This window comes from Asterias amurensis, chromosome 1, assembly GCF_032118995.1.
Source record: "Asterias amurensis chromosome 1, ASM3211899v1".
In the NCBI taxonomy this organism is placed as follows: domain Eukaryota; kingdom Metazoa; phylum Echinodermata; class Asteroidea; order Forcipulatida; family Asteriidae; genus Asterias; species Asterias amurensis.
The window spans coordinates 27,739,601-27,762,480 of record NC_092648.1 but is presented as its reverse complement, the minus strand read 5'-3'; the positions used below and the strand labels follow the sequence as shown (position 1 = coordinate 27,762,480).

General features: G+C 40.3%; 2 protein-coding genes across 2 annotated transcripts; both read right to left on the bottom strand.

Moving 5' to 3' along the window:
- Window positions 1–124: 124 nt before the first annotated feature.
- LOC139935369 (uncharacterized) lies at window positions 125–10,249 on the bottom strand. Its single transcript, XM_071929919.1, has 6 exons — window positions 10,057–10,249; window positions 8,814–9,024; window positions 8,241–8,335; window positions 6,924–7,017; window positions 6,424–6,513; window positions 125–6,214 (listed from the first exon to the last, which is right to left on the bottom strand). Exons 1-6 carry the CDS (start codon window positions 10,240–10,242, stop codon window positions 5,724–5,726), a joined length of 1,167 nt encoding a protein of 388 aa, XP_071786020.1. The 5' UTR covers window positions 10,243–10,249; the 3' UTR covers window positions 125–5,723.
- A 2,693-nt stretch (window positions 10,250–12,942) lies between these two features.
- LOC139935360 (uncharacterized) lies at window positions 12,943–22,184 on the bottom strand. Its single transcript, XM_071929907.1, has 6 exons — window positions 21,987–22,184; window positions 20,913–21,123; window positions 20,337–20,436; window positions 19,052–19,134; window positions 17,264–17,350; window positions 12,943–15,321 (listed from the first exon to the last, which is right to left on the bottom strand). The coding sequence occupies exons 1-6, from the start codon at window positions 22,170–22,172 to the stop codon at window positions 14,831–14,833; spliced, it is 1,158 nt and encodes a 385-aa protein (XP_071786008.1). The 5' UTR covers window positions 22,173–22,184; the 3' UTR covers window positions 12,943–14,830.
- Between the last annotated feature and the right edge of the window lie 696 nt (window positions 22,185–22,880).

The window sequence follows — 22,880 nt, the reverse complement described above, 5'->3', positions numbered from 1 at the left end:
CTGTTCTGCACGTGTTTGGTGTGTGTGTGTGTGTGGGGGGGGGGGGGGGGCAGGTTGGCAAAGTGGCACACTAGTACAACATACAGAGTTTTTAAAGGCAAGGTTGATAACAAAAATGGGACAGGTGAAAATGTGTTGTAAATGCAAAACAAATTATGCGAGGTATGGTGACCATAAAGCAATGATTGCGTTATAAAAATTGACTGATTGGTTCATTAAGGTTGACACAAGTTCAGATTTATAGTCTTCGTACTTTTTATGACCCGTCTTCCCGCCAAAAACGTTGACGTTATGGACGTAGTTGTGTATTAATAATTATGAAAGGAAAAGTGAAATTATCTGTTATTACATTAAAAAGCCAGTGCACAGTTTGAGAACAATAAAAGAATGTCTTATTATAGTTATGATTATATAACTGACATACAGATCCTTGTCATTTGATTGGTGGAACTGACTTCACGTGACATTCACTATTACTCCCATCCGCACCGGCGATCAGAAAGACCTATTCGCCCATGGGGAATAGCATTTCCCATTCAACACTGCAAAAACGTTGGTCAAATCATTTGTTGGGCAAAGTAACTTCAACAATTATTGGTCGATAATTGCCCAACAAAACCAATTGGTGTTGGACAAACATTTTGTTTGCCAATTTTTTGTTTAAAAAGCGGAACAAAATTTGGGCAAGTGTTGGGCAAATAATTCGTAATCTGAATTTGTCATGACTGTTGGTTACACTTTTACTTATTTATTGGAGCAACTTTTTTGGTAATTTTAGTTAATTTCGATTGTTGGTTAAAATGATGCACATTAGTTGGTCAAAATCATCCGATCATGCGCACTACGATCAAAGAGTTGCCCAAAAGTTGGGCAAGGTATGAAAAAACATAACGATATTTTCCAACATGGCGAGTGGAGGAGTGGCTGTGACGAGCGGGGTTTTCCAGTAGATATAGATCAAATTTGAAGGTTAATTTTTAACTAAACTATGAAGTTGTGTTTTCTATTCAGTCGTACATAGTCGTGACAGTTGCAGAGGGAGCAACACAGTGACACTACTGTTGAATTAGTTTCAGTTTTTAGTTTCAGTTTTATCATGCCATTATGTGCAACGCCGGTTGTGGCATGTATGCGTGTGCTTGCGCTGCAACTGTCACGACTGTGTACAACAACTGAACAGGAAACAAACTGTATTTTAGTTAAAAACTAACCTTCCAAAGCATCTACGAACCACTGAGCACCCTCTCGATTTTGAGAGAGATGCCAAGGCCTTGGAAGGTCACAGCTCACCACCGTTTGCCATCGTGGAAAATATATTTTCTACGCCTGCTTGTATGACGTATCACAGAAGAAACTGTAAACCAAAGGGTTAAATACATTCACCATTTGTTGGATAACACCGAAAAGGGTTAAATCATTAATAAAATCATCGCCCAATTAGTGGGTTATTGATAATGTATTAAATACCCAGAAAATGGGTAAACAAAAAATTACCCAACTGTTGGTTACCAAAATATACCCAACTATTGATGAGGAATATTACCCAATTATTTGGCAATCAGAGTGCCTAACTTTGATGGGTAATATTTTGCCCAAAAGTTGGAGGAGTTCACTATTCGCCCTTAATTGGGTAAAAAGTTGGGATTTTTTTTACCCAATTTGTTTACAGTGAACAGTTAGGATCATCCTTGTTCCCAATGTTTTTGAGCAGTACAGCGCCGCCGCGCCGCTGCTAAAACCAAGGAGCACCTGTGCAAAAGGTGTGATCCGATTGCTATTAAATTTGTGCATTGTTGCCGCTACGCGGCGCTAAATGATTTTTGGTTGTCAAACATCCTCACAATGTTATACTTTTAAAATACATCAAATGACAAGGATCTATATGTCAGTTATATAAAACAAATATTGAGTGGCTTTAATTCGTGGAATGGAAGGAATATTAGTCCAAATTTTACCTTGCTATAATATTCCTCCCATTCCACTCAGAGCCACTCAATATTTGTATACTATTATATGAATAACTATTACTTTGTACAAATGATGAGATATCCTGACGTATACATCTCATATTTTAAGATTCAGCAAATGCCATAATTAGCCTCAAACGTGTGCCTATTACAGTACAGGTCACAAGGCATATTTATGACCTTAATGTTCGTTCTCTCTCCATGCCCTTTAAAATGTGCCATCATCACATGATATTGAATTTGAACATAAACAAGACAACACCATTCATTGTTGAATGCCTGACTGACACACCTGCATTGCTTGCATCACTGCCTGAATTGAAACATTACCCTTTCAAGTTAAACAAACCCTCCAAAAGTGGGAGAAAATGGGGAGTCCCTTGTCGTCCCAGTTTTACAAAATCTATCACACACTTGGGGTAAGTTCTGGTTCTTTTATAGTTCAGCATTTACCTTATGACATACTAACAACAGCTATATAGGAGTTTGTTTATATGGGGTCTATTATTTTGTATAGTCGTCTGCATTCATGAATACCACGATCACTTGTTTGTTGATCTTTTGCTGTCAGTGCTGAAGTTCAGTTGCTGTTGTCCGAGTTCGAGACCAGTCTCGAGTCCTCCAGAACTGTTTGCTATACCTATTTCTTTGCGGTTCCACTGAGAGCTAAGAGCATCATTACTGACGACTGTTTGTTTTAAACAAATAAACCAGCAAAATAAACCAATTGCCGTACTATAAAGTGAGAATTGTGTTTTTCAATTGAGTTTAACGTTTGCTACGGAAGCATTAAACGCAGTGGACACTATTGGTAATTACTCAAAATAATTGTTAGCATAGAAACTTACTTGTTACAACAAGAAATCGAGAGCTGATGATAGTAAAACATTGTGAGAAACGGCTCCCTCTGAAGTAATGCAGTTTTCGAGGAAGAAGTAATTTTCCACAATAAAAAAAAAAGAAGATTTTTGAGACCTCGGAATTAGATTGTGAGGTCCCGAATTCCTGCATCTTGCACACAACTTTGTATGACAAGTGTGTTTTTCTGCCATAATTATCTCGCAACTTCGACGACCAATTGAGTTCAAATTGTTCACAGGTTTGTTATTTTGTGCATTTTGTCGCATTAAATGTGCTTCTGCCAGCAATGTTTCTCATAGCAACAGAGGGGGTCATTAGGGGTCATTAGTTTACCATTGCAACTCTCTGCCCCGACATCACACAACGTTTTTACCATCCACTAACAGTTGTTGGCAGCGTAAGAACTTTATGGAATCCACGATAAACATAAACATAAATTGACAAACCTGTAAAAGTTTGAGATAGATCGGCCATCTGGGTCACAAGAAAATAATTAAAACCCGGTTACACATAATTTTGTGCATGACATCGATTAGAGAAAAAAAAAACATTAATAAAACGCTCAGTAAACGATAAACTCCAAACGAGATATATTAGTTTTATGAAAGATATGACATTTCAGACAGAAATCTGTGATCTTAGATGAATGTGGGTTTTTTTTTTGGCTAAGGTTGTTGATGCACAAAATGACACAAACAAGGAATGATACACGGTTTGTACACACAACACACCAGCAGTGTAAAGAGAATTAATTTTGGCCTTTGAAACGTAAGGGAACAATAATTATTTTTGGTTGGTAAGCAGTTTGCAACACACCTATGTTGTCTATATAGATGAGAAATTACTAGTGCTGTGGGACATATTTATTGAATCTACTCCTTGGCATAGGAGCAATCTACACAGCAGAGAATCAACATCATGAGGTATTACCAACCAGCCATTTTCGTGCGAAAATGCTCTTCTAACACTAACACATGCGCAATGGGTTTTGTTAAAACAACTATATATGCAATCGAGGCCTATAATTCTGAGTTATAAATATCAACGGACAGTCAACAACAAAACGAAGGAAAACTGTCAAAACCATATTATGTTTAAAGGTTTTGTTTTATAGGAATCTTCCAAGCCGTCTTTCGTTGGTGCTGGATAAGCACCACAATAACTCCGAAGGTTTTCACACTTGTATTATTGTCTTGTGATGGGAAAGAAGCAAAAGTATGAGGGTAAAAGGGTATATAAAGCAAAATAATGTGCAAAATTGTGTTACGCGACAGAACTTAAAGGCAGTAGACACTATTGGTAATTGTCAAAGACTAGCCTTCACAGTTGGTGTATCTCAACATATGCATAAAATAACTAACCTGTGAAAATTTGAGCTCAATCGGTCATCGAACTTGCGAGATAATGAAAGAAAAAACACCCTTGTCACACGAAGTTTTGCGCGTTTAGATGGTTGATTTCGAAACCTCAAGTTCTAAATCTGAGGTCTCGAAATCAAATTCGTGGAAATTTTTTACTTCTTTCTCGGAAACTATAGCACTTCAGAGGGAGCCGTTTCTCACAATGTTTTATACCATCAGCCTCTCCACATTACTCGTCACCAAGAAAGGTTTTATGCTAATAATTATTTTGATTAATTACCAATAGTGTCCACTGCCTTTAACGTAAAAGAATCATGGGTTTCTGTCATTCATGCCGTTGCATAGGAGAGTTAGATTCTGCATGGCCAAATATGTATTTCGAACTAATTAAGCAACATAGTATAAAGCAATCTTGTTTAAAGAGTTATTTTTTTTTATTTATTACGACCTTAATTCTGCAACTGTACCAAAAGTATATTTTGCCTTGAAGAAGGGGGTAGAGCGTTGAGCCCAGATCATACCTGCGAATACGATTGCGATACGAAGTTTGACGTCACATGGCTCCTTTTGCTGGGATGTTTTGCAAAAGTTGAGCACATTAATTTTTTTAAACCCTTGCAAAATATCCGTTGCGAATCTGTGACGTCAATATTCGCATCGCATTCGCATGATGAAGTATGAACCGGGATTATTGCGTATTGAACTCCTTTCGAAATATGTTGGTATCCATCAAAAAAGTTAATAAACTAATGGACTGTCCACTTTTATCATGAATTGTTTTAAGTAGTGTGTTCATTGATTACAAAGTGTGTCATCCAGCCATCTGAAACAACCCTAAACGAAAATACGATAGAAAATGGGGAATCAAAGAACAAAAACACATGCACAATCGAGCAAGTCGGGCACAATTTTGTTCTTGTGTCAGTGTCTGACGGGCTTATTCCGATTGCCGCACTAACACTGCTGTCGGGCCTTGAGCTACTATTCTTATCTTGAATGTGGCGCATTTGAAGGCACTGGCCACCATTTGACCAGTATTCTCACTTGATGTATCCAAACATAATGTGCATAAAATAACGAATCTGCGCAAATTTGGACCCAATTGGTCATCGAAGTTGCAAGAGAATAATGACAGACAAAACACCATTGTGATACTTTCCAATGCCTAAGTAAAAGACTTTAGGCCTGAGATCTGTTATCGAGTTTAAAAAACTGCTTTAATTCAGAGGAAGCCGTTTCTCACTCACAATGTTTGATACTATATCTACAGTTCTCCATTGCTTGTTACCAAGTAAGTTTTTATGCTGACAATGTTGAACTTTTATACCAATAGTGTCCAGTGCCTTTCAGACGGAATGGTCTAAATACTCTTTACGGCATGCATAGACGGGGCATGGCGTTAAATAGCACTGTATAGGTCAGGGTATAAGTTAAATGATTTAAAAAATAAGTAGAGCCTTTAGGTAATTTACATATCGAGCAATATTCGTGTAATAGCAATAACAAAGAGAAAGTAGTAACTAGCTGCAATGAGTTACATAGTGCAGACGGTGCACGTCACTTCACGATTATCAACGTATGGGGGACATGGGATTGAGCCACACTGAATTTCCATGATGTAAAGCAGCGCCGCGGCGCTATTGGCTTGACTACTGGGGATAACCTCGGGTGCTTCATCCACACACACCGCCTGGCTGCGCTGCTCAGTTGAGTAGAGTCCGGACATGAGGAAGCCTTGGTATTCTTGGGTCCAGTTCTGGGGGCATTCTCTCTTAGCCGGAATCAGAAGATGTGTTCCACGGTTTGTGAGACGGCACACTGCACATGGTACGTCACGCTGGTCAATAAACTCTGCATTTTCGTGTGAGAATGGGTCAAATGATGCTACTTCGTACTCCATTCCAAACAGATAGGATTGTGAGTTTGCTGCATCGTTGAACGTATCAGCCCAATCCGGAATAGCAGGAATGCACAAGAAGTCGGAAGTTCCGCCCTTGTGTCCAGAATACGCCCCGGATCCAAATCCTGGAAGGAAGTAGGGCCAATAATCTTTAAACCACTGAATGATACTGTGACAAAATCTAGCATGATCAATTTTGTTCTTTTCTTGACTTGAACCAAATGTTCACATAAATAACCCTGAAGTTTGGTCACACAATGGCGTGTAGTTCCAAGTTCACATTCTTAGGGTGAACACATAGGACACCATATGAATTTTAGAATTGATGACGTACCTTGATACACAAACTCTGTGCCTTCATGTTCTGGACAAGTAGTGCGCCCCCATCGGATGTAAGTAGGCCCCCCTGCTGCTGCACTGGTTCCTAGATATGACAAAATACATTAAAAATCTAACACTTTTACAAACTTAACAGTATAATACTTTCATTTTAAATCACTTGTTCCTTAAAAAATATTGTCAACTTCGATGTCACCAAACTCTTCCTAACTTTGATAGATCTTCGGATTTAGGACGAGTTAAGTTTCGTACCCATACGTCAGACGCATTAAACCCATCATTAAGAGATAAGCGTCCCGGATAGGATTAATGATCGGCTGCAGATCCTTCTCTCGATAAAATTATATTTGTTCAAGGCCTACCAATTATTTTATCAAGCCGGGCGGGAGGGGAAATTGTCACTTTTGGTCGTTGCGAGTTATGAGACCTGCTTTTAGAGTGTGGTTTGTATGAACTTGTTATTAGACTGAGTATTACGAAAACATGGGAACTTACTAATACTAGTGTCGGGTAAACCAATGTCACCGGGGTCTCCTTTCATGCCCCGTGGTCCGGCTTCTCCCTGCAGGCCTGCCTCACCAGGACTCCCCTTACAAAAAATGTCAAACAAATTCCATCTAAATATATTTTATTATTTATTGAGAATACCATTAGTATATTGAAGATTGGAGAAACTTCGTTGTAAACACTGTTGATTCTCATCTCAGTCACGCCACGACCGACGTACGTTTCGGGTAAGAATCTTTTCGTAGTTCCGTTTTGTACAAACGGTATGCGTATAGTATGAGAGTTGAAACCAATGGTTCTTTTCAGAACCACCCAAACTCATTTAGAGATTACTCAATACTCATTACATGGTGTTACCGCAAATCTTTCCACATCTTATTTCCACCATGCAAAGTTTCAAATCCTATGCGTATAACACATTGGAATTATGACGATGACATTATTCATAGTTCTTGATACAAAGTTGACATAACCTTTCCTCTTTTGCCTGGCCTAAATAATTGTGTAAACTTTGGCCATGATCATTTGAAAAGCAGTAAATGTAACGAACATTTTCATTGTAAAATATTACGTTGTGAGTATGTTGTCCCCGATGTGTATGTCCCTCGTCCCATCGAACAGGCCGTAAACGTTGGCTATGGGCAACTGCTGCGAATTGTTCGTTGCGAATTTGTGACGTCAACATTCGTATCGCATTCGCATTCGCAGGAAGTATGAACCGGGCTTAAGAAGGCGTTGTCAAACGCAATCTGCATAATACGATTTTTGAACGGTAGGTAGCAGCACACTTTCCAGGTGAATTTCCATTATTTATGTTGTTCTGAGCATGCGCACATTTCCAAGAACAATGGATTTACCTGGTAAGCCTGCTGCCGCCTAGAGTCCAAACAAATGTCCCCCATCATATGGGATGTAATTATTAATGTTTGCATGGAAATGTTGAATTTTTTCCCAATATCTGCAAACACGATTAATTGATTTACCAACAACTGCAGCGCAGTTTGTTTATCAACAATAACAGTTCTATTGGGGACAGTGTATCGGGGGAACAGAATCTTCTGCCGAACCTGTGTCCCGGTGAAGTTCTGTCCGCTAGATTCGGTCTCCCATACTATGGGAAATTGAGGTGGGCTAAAGGAGGAGGATTCAAAAAAGGGCACTATCAGAACAAGTTAATACACAGTTTGCAATCGGGGGACAGAATCTCCGGGGACCGAATCTCCGGAGGACCGAATCTCCGGAGGACCGAATCTCCTGCCAAATCGGTTCGTGTCGCGACTGACGAACTAATGAAGAGTACAATACCTTCTCTCCCTGAGCTCCTTGCCTCCCCTCCCGTCCATCCATACCATCTCTTCCATCCCGTCCGTCGCGACAAGGTCTCGTCATGAGTGGTCGATCTGGTGGTCAAGTTAAAAAGAATAGTTTTCCATTGTCAAAAGGGGGGAAGGTTTGGCGGCAATGGCCTAAAAAGTGTTATTAAAAGTTTTATTTTTCATTCAAGAAATTAGGGTGCACCTTTTGTAACACCTCAACTCAACAAAATAGTAAAAACTCATTTGGTAAGAAGCATTGCGGCAGCTCTTGATAATAATTTATAAAATTTTGCAAAATGATCCCCTCCTAATGAATGTAATTTTAGAGAAAATCTTTCGAAAAAAAGTCGATGAGAAACGTTTCGTGCATGATACGTTTCTTAGATTACCAGTAACGGTTAATATTCTTCCTGCATGAACCGCTCCAAATCTTCGTCAAGAAACGCTACCACCTTTGGAAAATGAAATGTTCACAGGTTAGTTTCATTGTTTCCCATGACACTAGGTTAGATAAAGAAGACCTAATGATAGATTTCTTACTTTTAATGATGAAAAAACCTACCCTCTGGAGCAAACTTATGGTGTAAAAGCACAGACGAAGCGTTGTTCTCGACATTGAACGGGTAGTCCATGGACTTAGGTCTCTCCAGGCCTCTTCTCTGTCTTGACAAGAGCTCGTTGAGGGCGCCCGGCATTTCATTTTCTTTCTGGCTAGTTGGTAGAGGAATTCTCTCCAATAACGCCAGACGCTCTCCGTGAGATTCCATCTGGACCTGAATATGAAAGGGAATGTAAAAAGTCAACCCTTGCGATAGATGCATTAAGGAAAACAATGTGAAAAAGCCTATAGAGTGTCAGACATCAATCAAAGGGAGGGGCAAGATATACTGATTTTAATTATACAAAATGAAAACTTATTTAGAGATGGTGAAAACATGTGACGATCCATTATAGGTCTATAAGCCAGACCAGTCAATTCCTTCCAAAGCTCATAAAATTGATTAATTTGGGCATCAAAAAGAACGTCAATATAATTATAGCAGCTTTCAAAATAATACCAATGTAGGATTTATTAATATGTAAAGTATTTATCAACATATAATATTAGCTGATAGGCCTGTCATCTCCCACCGGTCATGTATTTATATTGTTGTTTATAATTTATACGTTTCTCCTACGTTTACTAGCTTATCCTTATTTGTATAAAGTCAAAGGTCAGTGCACGCAGCCAATCGCCTGCGGGCATCTTAGGAATTTGGTTTAAGGTGTGGCAAGCCCTATTTTCTAATACGCAGGTACCTGGGTGCCGGTATTTCTAAGTCATTTCTTTTCCTGGTTTCGTTTGGTTAACTTCGCCGTATTTTTCTTAGTCAACCCCAGCTAGCTTTCATCGCCGTTTTCTTTTGTTATATCAGTATGCCGCCGTAAACTCCCGTAAACCCTGTACATCGCCGTTAAGTTTCCCACAGTGTTGATGTGAATTTCCCGGTAACAATTTTTCACTGTCACGGTGTTGATGAAACAATGAAAGTCGTGGACAAAATTGTGTTTGTTCGACCCGGTAGTTTAACTCGCACTCAGCGAGGAGCAGGTGAACTATAGAACAACAAATAATGAAATTGATAATTAATATATAAATACATAAATTAAATTACTCAATAATCAAATCAAAGATATAAGCAGGGTGTTTAAATAAAACACGCAATCAGAGTTTTCCGGAAAGATTAAATAAAATGCAATCGATGGCTTCCGGAAAAATGGAAAGTTAAGGTTTTCATGAATATGGAAACTAAAATAATGTTTACCCTGACGGACTGCAACTCCGTGCTGAAGTAGAACGTCGTTAAGCCAACCAATGCAGCGGTGATGCACAGATTGAGCAACGTTCCAGCAATAAACCATCGCCAAAGCTGTCCACGTCTCTCAGATGGTACCAGCATTTCGCTTCCATCAAGCGATGGAAAGCCAGATAACTTTTTCATCGAAGTCATTTTCTTCGAGGAGAGTCCCACAAATGTGGCATTTCACCGGCAAAGAGGCCCTTATATAGACACATGCCCATTGTTTAAAGGAAAGGTCTTGCTGGCTGGCATGAACCGGGCCCAAGCTTCCACCGAATCCGGATAACAAAGTTGTTCATAAAAAGTGGTAACGTGGATAAATAACTTGGGCATCGACTCTATGATGTAACTAAGGAGGGGCGTGCCAAAAATGATGTTCCCTGTGCCCCCCTCCCCCCATCAACTGAAAAAAATGAAGTAAATTGTACAACTTATTGGCTTGTATTATTTTAACTTATTCTAAACTGTTTATTATAATCAAACGCGGAGACTGTTTTTACCTCGATGTGAGATTATCTTTTAAAAGCTTTGGAACAAATGGTAAGGGCCCGGAAATTTTGACCAAGTGGAGTCTTTCTCGAAGGCTAATAGTAATACGACAATTCAACACATATAAACATAGTGTTTCTTTTAGCGCCATAAGCACTTTTTGTGGATTATTTTGTGCGCTTTATAAGTTTTTATTTATTTTTTAATTTTTTTATTTATTTTTTTTTTTTTTTTTATAAATGAAACAATCAGTGGACACAAAGTAAAGAGGGAGAGAGGGAGGGGGAAAAGGGGAGGGGCATAACGAAAAAAAAAGGCAGAGGAGACAACAGGGGAGGGGGTGAGGAGGGCTGATTAACCAAAAGATGTTGGAAACACACAGATTTAACCCAGACAAATCAAAGGTTATGACGAAGGAGAAAAAGTATAATCAGTGATTGAGACATATTAAAAAGGGATATCTGCAGCAAAGGAAAAGCCAAAGACAAACAGTGTTGTTAATTCATACCTTCTTGAATGCTCAGACACATTGGGGATCAATGGTATCGGAGCGCAGCAGCGTCTTATCCACAGTGTCTCCATAACGACAGTCTCTCTGCAGTTATAGTGCCTCAATGCCATGTAAAATCATGTAAGAAACGGGCTAATTTGGAAGGTTGAATCATGATGTTCAACAGGTGTGTCAAGCTTTTGGATGTTGGCTTTGAATAGAAAAGGTTCTTGCATGAGCGCAGTACTTGTTTCACCTATTATTGTGAACGCCACTCTATGCAAGATGAGACTTATAATAGTGGTGGAGTATGAAATAACTAATGGGGGTTATAGGCCAACCACCGGTGTGGCTGGTTAAGGAATCCGATTCTTGAGCTGTCTTCAAACAATGCATTTAGTGGAATGCAATGGGGAATTTCAGGCGGGGGGGGGGGGAGGGTGTCAGCCGGGACAATGAAACTGCTGCTGAGAATGGGTGGGCGTTTTGAGACAACTATTTGCTCTTTGTGTTTTTCCAGACCTTCGGACATTGTCTTTAAGGCTGCTTTCATGGCCACATATTTAAAGTTCAAGAAAGTATGCCATCTTACTTCCACAGGATGGTCAATAACCCAGATGCAGGAAACTTAGGAAGCACCCGAGGATTGGGGAAATTTTCCAAAACTTCCCTCGAAACTTTTAGCTTTTAAAGGTGCTATATGAGAATAATAATGGAGTAGGCCCACATTCATTCAGGTTTTTTTCCCCACTGATCTGAAGGCCTTATATTAAGAAAAATACATTAAAAATCACCTGTGAAAGTTTCAGAGGAAAAACTTTCATGACATTTTCAACAAGAACGTTGAATCCATTATACGTTTAGCGATTAAGTTTTGAATGATATATATCACTCACAGACCGGGGACTTCAGAAGTAAACATGTCGTTCATCTCCATTTCAGAAATGGTGTCGGTGGAGGAAAAAAGGAACACGTTGTCCTGGATCGGTCGAGTTGGTCTTTGAAAAGCATTTGTAACCGTTTGTTATAAAATGCATGTGGTTGGAAATATGTTGTAAAAGTAGAATACAATGATCTACACAAACATGCCTAGAAATTGCATGGTTTTCCTTTAACCTCGTCGACTAACACGGTCGGCCATTTATGGGAGTCAAATTTTTGACTCCCATAATGGCCGACCTTGTTAGTTCGCAAAGTAAAAGGAACACCGTGCAATTTCGAGGCATATTTGTGTGGATCATTGTATTCTACTTTTTAAAACATCTTTCCAACCATAATATGCATTTTATAACAAACGGTTACAAACGCTTCTAATATACCAACTCGTCCGATCCAATGCAGCGTGTTCATTTAAAGCCGTTTCTTCGCCATATTGTTATTAACCCGGGTTACACAATGTATCTATCTAATCTGTGTAAGAGGTGATAGAATCACCAGTGGATCACCACCCTGATGTAGAGTTTCAGTGTTGATGAAGAATGAATCAGATTTTCTTTTTGGAGTAAGAACAGCAGGCTGACACTGTGTCTATATAAGCGAAATCACGGTAGTTTTATACAAAATAAATGAGTCTTTTTTATTTCACTGTATTTATTTTGGTTATACCATGGATACACCTTTAATAAGTTGAGACATGCATTGAAATATGATCCGAGTAACAGGAAAAAACACACAAATCAAACAAAGGACGTTATGGAAAAGTCATTTAACGGCAAGAAAATGTCAGAACAAAACATTAAATGTCCTGTTCATATACGTGCTCAAGTTGGTCAAGGTTCGATTAACTTTGACAATTGAAATAATGTTTCATGTAAAGCAATAAACAGGCAACTACTATAATATTGTTTAACCGGGGGCAATAAATTTCACAACGCCTATGTTTTTGCCGCGGAACAAAACTCACGGTAAAGTCCCCCAAAATCCCTAAAGATTGCTTTATGTACCGGGGACTATATAAATAATATATTCATTGTGACTTTGAATTCATTAGACACATACATACTTCAAGTCGCGGGAATGCGGGTTGTTTTTTTACTCAACAAAGCACCCCATATATTATAAGTTATGATGCTTCAGAATTAGTTCACCCCTGTACGTAAACGATAAAGCTTTGGCAATATCAGAATTATAAAACTCGGCAATAACAATAATTATTGTGCACTGTGAATTGTGATACAATTATGCAAATTTTCGTGAGTGCCCGGTATGTGATAGGCTGTCAAATTATGTGTATGGGTGTGTATTGTTTTAAAACAATATTTAACGAGGGTGACCCATCCAGCATAACTGATCATTTGTGGCTCTCATATACAAAAAGACATAACAAATAAAAAATATACAAAATTAGTACTTGGCATAATGAAATACATTACAGTGAAAAAAACGCCCTACATAAACGGACAAAATGGACGAAATTAAACACTTACAACAGCCAACCACGCAAAAAGTTGGAGATTACAAACTTGAGTTAGAATTAAAGAATTAAATTATTTTCATACTGCCCCCCCCCCCCAAAAAAAAAGGGGGATATAAGTGCGTGTCATATTGAACCACAGAACATCTATAGGAGTCCAAAGCTTACGAGGCCATGACAGGATGCGCCAACAACCGCGGACCTCCTATCGCCCTCTTTTGTTTATTCCTCAAAAACTTTTCTGCACTAGCTCCCGTTAGTTTTGTACACGCCAACCGCGGACCTTTCCCGAACCTTGAACCTATAAGTGTCCTTTTTGTTTTAGGTTCCCTGTTTGAATGTGTATACGGACACTATTTGGCAAAGGACGTGCCAAACTGCCTCAGTTTGACAGCGAACATTTTTTGGCATGACATCGCGATCGGGATCCCCCACCCCCTGCAGCTCGCCAAATGTCTTTGACTACCCATCATCCTCCTGGCTGAATGGCAATAATGTGTCCCAAAAAACACGCCCCATTTGCCCATTGACGCCCTTTGTAAATCAACTTCGCCGTTAGACTGTCTAACTTTCGGGTTTGGGGACTGTTTATACAAATCGGTTGCAGTGCTACGATCGCAATATTTTTCGTCGGTTGACGGACGGGAAAATTTTCCTTTTAGGTTATGCTTATGATGTATCCATGTTATACAATGAACTAATGGATAAGCCCACTATCATGGTTTGTTTTAAACAATGTATTCATCATATGATAGATGTTCACATTTGCATCGGGGATATATAAAGAATATGAATTATTATATGTGTGTTAGCACTGCAAATACTCAGTACTTTCCCGAGTCCTTTGATGATGTATTCATTGATTCGAAAATGATATGATGCCAACCACCATGCGAATGTACCTGTCAAAAGAGAGGGTGATAGAGAACAACACATTTTCAATAGTCACGTGAACCATCAAAGAAAGCTTGCGATATATATTTTTGTCAGTTGCGTCCTGCTTATTCCGATTGCTGCATATAACATAAGCACTGCTGTCGGGTCTTTGACAACTATTTCTGGACTATGGCATTTGACGGATTTATACAGGCAGGACTTTTGTAGGGAGCATTCAGCTTGAAATAATTTGTTTATTTTCGATAACAATATTTAATCATGATCCTTGTAATTACGATAGGGACAAATATTACTCTTTATACGGCATCCTCCTGCATGGGAAAAGGACGACGAAACAGCACTGTCAGGTGAAAGAAACAAAACCGACTAAAATACATATCGAGTAAATTATTCCTTTATAGATAGCAATCAGCGAGGAAGTAGAACAATAGAAAGTAACTGCAATAGTACTACGCACTGCAGACGGTGCACGTTACTTCACGATATTGAACGTATGGGGGACATGGGATTGAGCCACACTGAATTTCCATGATGTAAAGCAGCGCCGCGGAGCTACTGGCTTGACTACTGGGGATAACCTCAGGTGCTTCATCCACACATACAGCCTGGCTTCGCTGCTCAGTTGTGTAGAGTCCAGACATGAGGAAGCCTTGGTATTCTTGGGTCCAGTTCTGGGGGCAATCTCTCTTAGCCGGAATCAGAAGATGTGTTCCACGGTTTGTGAGACGGCACACTGCACACGGTACGTCACGCTGGTTGATAAACTCGGCATTTTCGTGTGAGAATGGGTCAAATGATGCTACTTCGTACTCCATTCCATACAAGAAGGAATTGGAGTTTGCTGCATCGTTGAAAGTATCAGCCCAGTCCGGAATAGCAGGAATGCACAAGAAGTCGGAAGATCCGCCCTTATGAGAGGAAGCTGCTCCGGATCCAAATCCTGAAAGGATAAAATCCTATAAAGACTAATAATCTTTAAACCAATAAAAACAAATCTGAATGCTATTGTATTTACAAATCCAGTTAAATCATTTTTTTTTCGTAATTTGTGAAAAAGTTGTATCCTCCTCTTACCATTTTTCACGGTATTATGCCTTTTTCTTTGAATTGGGAAAAAAATAATAATGCGATATATCAACCGATGCCCTAATTATCTTCATTTGTTAATATGAAGTATGCAAACATAAATTAAAACTTGATGGACATTGAAATTTTCACACCACACACCGATTTTCAATGACTTCAACTGGTCCCATTTATTTTGAGTTTTTCCTGTTTTCAAGGCAAACGACAAAGAATGGTTTCCCGGTGAAGCCATACGTGGAAGAAATATATGCAGTGACTGCAAGTGTTCTGTGAGACTCTGTGTATGACTCTATAGCCATCAGTTGTCTTCATTTTATTCAAAATATTTTTAAGACATTTTTAAAATTACCATGGAAATTTGCAAACAAAAATAAAAAATCTAAATTAAATAAAAAGTGTGAATAATTATTGGCTTTTAAATCTGATGTTTAATTATTTTACAAATTTTTCCCCTTAATATTTATAATAAAGCGTAAAAATAAAAAGTGATAATTGAATCACCAAGCTGATGTTTAAATTTTAATATTTATAACAATATTGATACGAGGGTTAAAAAAAATCTAATAAAATATTGGAAAATAATAATAAGGCACATGGCTTCTTTAAGCCTCTGTATTTTTTTCCAGAATGCTCAGCAGAATGTTCAGACACATGATTTGATCATCGTGAATTGTGAATTGAAATAGTGTTTGATGAACCTTTTTCGGTGGGCCATTTTTTTTATATGGCCTCAACATTATGACATATTTTTGTACCTTGCAAAAATGCCTAAAATACCAAACTTTTTGCATTTTCAAGTGCAAATAACCAGTGAAGCCTTACGTGTTTCTAAGTTTTGGTCAAGGGAGAGGAGACTCTTTGCTTGGCAAATAAAACCAACATTTTTGTATCTAGGGACTGTTTACATCGCGCACAGAGAGGTAAAAAATTTGCCACGATTTTAGGGACACCTTGAAAACAGAAACTCCTACGGTATGGTTCAAAGTTATTTAAGACACTATTGATAATTGTCAAAGACCAGTCTCCTCACTTGGTGTATCTCAACATATGCATAAAATAACAAACCTGTGAAAATGTAAGCTCAATTGGTCATCGAAGTTGCGAGATATGAATAAAATAGAAAGCACCCTTGTCACACGAAGTTGTGTGCTTTCATACGCTTGATTTCGAGACCTCAAACTTTAAATCTGAGGTCTTGAAATCAAGTTCGTGGAAAATTACTCTTTCTCAAAAACTACGTTACTTCAGAGGGAGCCGTTTCTCACAATGTTTTATACTACCAACCTCTCTCCATTACTCGTGACCAAGTAAGTTTTTATGCTAAAAATTATTTTGAGTATATTACCAATAGTGTCCACTGCGTAAAGCCATTGGACCCTTTCGGTTCAGAAAAAAAAAGTTCACAGATTTACAACTAACTTACAGGGTTTACAGAAGGCAATGGTGAAAGACTTCTCTTGAAATATTAGTCCATGAAATGCTTTACTTTTTGAGAAAACAGCAAAACAATATAAATTCTCGTTAACGAGAATTACGGATTTTTTTTTAACACATGTCATGACACGGCGAAACGCGCATAAGGGTGGGGTTTTCCGTTGTTTTCTCCCTCCCGACGCCGATGACCGATTGAGCCTAAATTTTCACAGGTTTGTTATTTGATATAGAAGTTGTGGTACACATAGTGTGGGCCTTGGACAACACTGTTTACCGAAAAGGTCCAATGGCTGAGGCGTTTAGTTCCAAGTTCACCTTCTCAGGGTGAACACATTATGTGAATTTCAGAAATGATGACGTACCTTGATACACAAACTCAGTGCCTTCGTGTTCTGGACAGGTAGTGCGCCCCCATCGGATGTAAGTAGGTCCGCCTGCTGGATTGGTGCCTAGATATGACGAAATACATTATTAATATAGTGGAAAGTCCCACACTGTTGCAAACTTAAAACTGACTTAAAAGTCTATACTTTCTTTCTAACTCCCTTGTCGCTTAACAAAAATGAAGTCATTAATTTTGAGCCCACCCTTGTCTAGATAATATAAGTTATCATGTTTTTTGTTAAACCAACAATTATTTTATCAAGCTGTGGGCGGGGAGGGGAGCGTTGTCGCTTTGGGTTGTTGAGAGTTTTGCGACTTGCTTAAGACAAGCGGGATGCCGCGCTTCGCGCGGCAACCCCGCTAGAAAGCTCTACGTAAAAATTATGCAAGTGTAGCGTTGTGTACAGGGGAGGGCTAAAGTGGCTGGGAAGGGTCACAATACAAATCACTGTGGCAAACAACCCATCCTAAGTTAAGACGAATCTCAGTTCTTTATAAATTCGTACACTTGTCCGTCTTTTTTCCGTTTCGGCATTGTCGATCCCCCATCCATATTTTCCAGTTTCCAGCGGATCCCAATAGTGGTTCTTTCCCAGTCCCGTTTATATCCCGTTTCTTTTATGTTGTTCCCGTTCAGTTGATTATTTTCTGTCCTGTATAGTTTTCAAACCCCTTTGCTCCCCCCCCCACCCCCCCCTCACCAGCCCCGTTCATTTTTTCCCCAACTCCCTGTCCCACCGTGGGCCCCTTCCCTATCCCGTCCCATATCTAACCCACGCCTCCATGCCTCTCCCGTCCCCGCGATCCCCTGCATTGGCATTGTTCTTTGCTTACCACTGTTTCCCCCATTACTCATATTTTGCTGTTTCGCGCGGGTCCCGTTTGTGTTTTTTTTCCCGTTTTATGGGGTTGATTCCCCCCCCCCCCATTCAGTTTAATATTTCCCTGTCCCATGTCCCATATCACGATAGTCCCTTTTAATTTTTTACAATCCCTTCCCCAGCCCTGTTCATTTTCCCCGTCATTTCTATTTTTGCCGTTCCCCCGTCCCCCGTTCCACAGACGTACCACTTTGTGCCCCTACCTCCTATCCCCGTCCAAAATCTAACCCGTGCCTTCTTCCCGTCATCCCGCCCGTGAATTGTTTTTGCCGTCCCATAACTTTCCCTGTTCCCCGCGGGTCCCGCGCCAGTCAGGTGGTTCTCCGTTTCGTGTATTTTCTCTGTTCAGTTAATTTTTTCCCTGTCCAATGTCATCATTCGTCCCTTTTTCTTTTTCCCCTACATTTTTTGCCGTTCCCCCGCCCTCTTACAACAGACGTTCCGCACTACATGCCCCTTCCATCTCCCTGTCCCCACAACGTGCTCTAATAACCCCCACCAGTCTTCGTCTTGTCTTCGTGCCCCCCCGCCCCCCCCCCCCCATGCATTGTTCTTTACTGTATGTACGCGCGAAGTACTGGACGCTCGCGCTGTGACTGTGACATCACAGAGGACGCCTGCCCTCAACCCCAAAGTTACTACATGCTCGCGCTTTGACTGTGACGTCACAAACAACACATGCCCCAAACCCACGGGTACCCCGAAATTTACCCCAGGACGCATCATTTTTAGCAGGGTGCGGGCACCACTTGCCAAACAACAATGGCGGCGCCCATGGGATTTAAGCGCTTTTATAATAAAGATATAGAAGTGTGAGTGTGATTTGTAGGATTTTGTTATCAGATGAAATATATTGAACATTACGATATATTATAGGAACCTTACTAGTGTCGGGTAAACCAATGTCACCTGGGTCTCCTTTCATGCCCCGTGGTCCGGCTTCTCCCTGCGGGCCTGCCTCACCAGGACTCCCTCCTTACAAAAATGCTCAAACAAAGCACATTATATGAATGTCATTTTCTGTTTTATGGAGAATAATGTTATTCTTTTACATCTATTAGTTATTGAGATCACTATTAGTCAATTGAAGTTTGGAGAAACACTGTTGATTCTCAGTCACGCTACGGCCGACGTATCGCGTTTTCTGGTAAGAATGTTGTCGTTTTTAGTTTTGTACTACCAAAGTATGCGTAGCGCAATTATACTTGAAGGCCTATGACTCACTGATACAAAGTTGGTAACCTACATCCTCTTTTGATTGGCCTAAATAATTGTGTAAATTATTTTCAAGGTAAAAAATATTCTGTTATGAGGATGTTGTCCCCGATGTTTGTGTCCCAATCCCCTCCTATAGGCGGTAAAACGTGGGCTGTAATAAGAAGGCGTTATCAAATGAAATCTGCACAATACGATTTTGGAACGGTAGGTGGCAGCAGACTTTCCAGGTGAATTTCCATTATACTGTTGTTCTGAGCATGCGCACATTTCCAAACAATGGATTTACCTGGTAAGCCTGCTGCCAACTAGAGTCCCAACAAATATCCCCCATTATTTGGGATGTAATTATTAATGTTTCCACAGAAATGTTCATTTTTGTATCAATAACTGCAATGACGATTGAATGTTTTGCCAACATTCGGCGGTCCATGCCAACCACTGCAGCGCGGTTCTGTGTAGGACAGAAATCTCCTGCCGAACCCGTGTCCCGGTGAATTCTGTCCGCTAGATTCGGTCCCCATAATGGGAAATTAGGGTGGGCTGAAGGAGGAGGGTTCAATAGAGGGCGCTATCAGAAGACGTTTGTACACAGTTTGCCATACGGGGGACAGAGTCTCCGGGGACCGAATCTCCGGGGGACCGAAGGGGACTGAATCTCCGGGGGACCGAAGGGGACCGAATCTCCGGGGGACCGAAGGGGACTGAATCTCCGGGGACCGAACGGGACTGAATCTCCGGGGGACCGAAGGGGACCGAATCTCCGAGGGACCGAAGGGGACCGAATCTCCGGGGGACCGAAGGGGACCGAATCTCCAGGGACTGAATCTCGGGGGGACCGAAGGGGACCGAATCTCCGGGGGACCGAAGGGGACTGAATCTCCGGGGGACCGAAGGGGACCGAATCTCCTGCCAAACCGGTTCGTGTCGCGACTGACGAACTAATGAAGAGTACAATACCTTCTCTCCCTGAGCTCCTTGCCGCCCCTCCCGTCCATCCATACCATCTCTTCCATCCCGTCCGTCTCGACAAGGTCTTGTCATGAGTGGTCGATCTGGTGGTCATGTTAAAAAGAATGGTTTTCCATTGTCAAAAAGGGGGAAAGGTTGGCGGCCACGGCCTTAAAAGTGTACCATTAAGAAGTTTTATTTTTCATTCATGAAATTAGGGTGTACCTTTTGTAACACCTCAACTCAACAAAATAGTAAAAACTCATTTGGTAAGAAGCATTGCGGCAGCTGTTGATAATATTTATAACATTTTGCAAAATGACCCCCTCCTACTGAAAGTAATTTCAGAAAAAACATTTCGAAAAAAAATCAATGAGAAACGTTTCATGCATGATACGCTTCTTAGATTACCAGTAACGAATATTTCTTCCTGTTTGAACCGCTCAAATTTTTCGGCAAGAAACGCTCTACCAGCTTTTGAAATGAGATTTTCACAGACAGTTTCTTTTTGTCCTACACTAGGCTAGATAAAGTGTACCTAATGCAATGATAAACTTCTTACTTCAGAAGAAAAACCTACCCTCTGGAGCAAACTTCGGGTGTAAAAGCACCGACGAAGCGTTGTTCTCGACATTGAACGGGTAGTCCATGGACTTAGGTCTCTCCGGGCTTCTTCTCTGTCTCGACAAGAGCTCGTTGAGGGCGCCCGGCATTTCATTTTCTTTCTGGCTTGTTGGTAGAGGACTTCTCTCCAATAACGCCAGACGCTCTCCGTGAGATTCCATCTGGACCTGAAAACGTAAAGGGAATGTACAAAGTCAACCGATGCGATAGATATGTTAAGGAAAACAATGTGAAAAAGCCTATAGCGCGTCAGACATCAATCACCGAATGGACTAACGAAGGGAGGTGCAATGTATACTGATTTTAATTATACAAAAAGAAAAATTATTTTGAGATGGTGAAAACATGTTGCGATCCATTATATACGTCTTAACCAGACTAGTCAATTCCTTCCAAAGCTCATAAAATGGATTAATTTGGGCACCAACAAGAACGTGAATATAATTATAGCAGCTTTCAAATAATACCAATGTAGGGTTTATTAATATTTTGTAAAGTATTTATGCCAAGCCTATGCCATCCAAAAATTGCCGACATGGCTAATGCTCACTTTTCACGTTGAATGTTCAGAGTTAAACTTTAAAAATGTTTACAAACTGAGACTCTGAGAGGTGTATGATTTGGCATTATCCCTTAACACTGAGTTAGACATTATGCGATGTGCATCTATGAGACTAAAAACAGTAATACATAACATTCAAACATGCTGAAAAGAAGGTTTACAAAACAGAGCTGCAATTGAACAGGATTACACTAGGGTAAACATTGTTTAAGAAGGTAATAAGTCTTGGTGGGAAAGGGGAAAATACTATAGGCTTAGTCATAAATCTCAGACCTTGCAAAAGTTTAAGTGGGGTCATTTTGAGAGAACCTTTGACAAGAAGAACCTCTGACAAATAGCGCATCTCGATCCTCTGTTCATAGACAGAGAGTCAAGACCCTGCATGAAGCTCTAAAGATTATGTACCTAAGTGATGAAAACAAAAAAGGTTAAGGTTTTCCTGAATATGGAAACTAAAATAATGTTTACCCTGACGGACTGCAACTCCGTGCTGAAGTAGAACGCCGTCAGGCCAACCAATGCAGCGGTGATGCACAGGTTGAGCAACGTTCCAGCAATAAACCATCGCCAAAGCTGTCCACGTCTCTCAGATGGTACCAGCATTTCGCTTCCATCAAGCGATGGAAAGCCAGATAACTTTTTCATCGAAGTCATTTTCTTCGAGGATAGTCCCACAAATGTGGCATTTCACCGGCAAAGAGGCCCTTATATAGACCCATGCCCATTGTTTAAAGGAAAGGTCTTGCTGGCTGGCATGAATCGGAAAATTTTGCATTCTAGATGCTCTGTGGTACAATCTTAGGCCAATAAGAGGCATACAAAACGGAAAAGAACATCTGTAAAATGTGAGCAGCAGTAGAACCTTTTGGGTTGACAGCATCTTCAAGTGCGGATCTATGAACCAAGTTTATGGGGAAAATCTGTCAAAGAGTGAGCTCACGAGTGCGAAACCATTACGGCATGGGTCCGGGCCCGCTTAAGGGCCCGGAATTTTTTTGCATTCTAGATGCTCTGTGGTGCAATCTAATAGGCCAATAAGAGGCATACAGAACGGAACAGAACATATGTAAAAATGTGAGCAGCAGTAAAACCTTTTGGGTTTGACAGCATCTTCAAGTGCGGATCTATAAACCAAGTTTTAGGGGGAAATACTATCAAAGAGTGAGCACGGGAGTGTAAAACCTTTACAGTGCTCCACAGTTCTTCAGTGCAAAACACGATTTTCATAATAAAGGTGGTAAAACGACACGGGGAACATTGATACTGTGTCCCCTACCCTTCGAAAATGGGATGGGGTAGGGGTGGGGTACACGTCCCTTCCACTCTTTCAAGGGGGAGGTGCAAATCTGTCAACGATGGAGC

Coding starts and splice junctions, on each gene's coding strand:
- LOC139935360 (XM_071929907.1), bottom strand. CDS start 22,172: ATGACTTCGATGAAAAAGTTATCTGGCTTTCCATCGCTTGATGGAAGC. Junction 20,437..20,912: donor CCCGAAGTTTGCTCCAGAGG/GTAGGTTTTTCT, acceptor CATGACCACCAG/ATCGACCACTCATGACAAGA. Junction 15,322..17,263: donor CACTGAGTTTGTGTATCAAG/GTACGTCATCAT, acceptor TTATCCTTTCAG/GATTTGGATCCGGAGCAGCT.
- LOC139935369 (XM_071929919.1), bottom strand. CDS start 10,242: ATGACTTCGATGAAAAAGTTATCTGGCTTTCCATCGCTTGATGGAAGC. Junction 7,018..8,240: donor AAGGAGCTCAGGGAGAGAAG/GTATTGTACTCT, acceptor ATTTTTTGTAAG/GGGAGTCCTGGTGAGGCAGG. Junction 6,514..6,923: donor TTTACCCGACACTAGTATTA/GTAAGTTCCCAT, acceptor TGTCATATCTAG/GAACCAGTGCAGCAGCAGGG.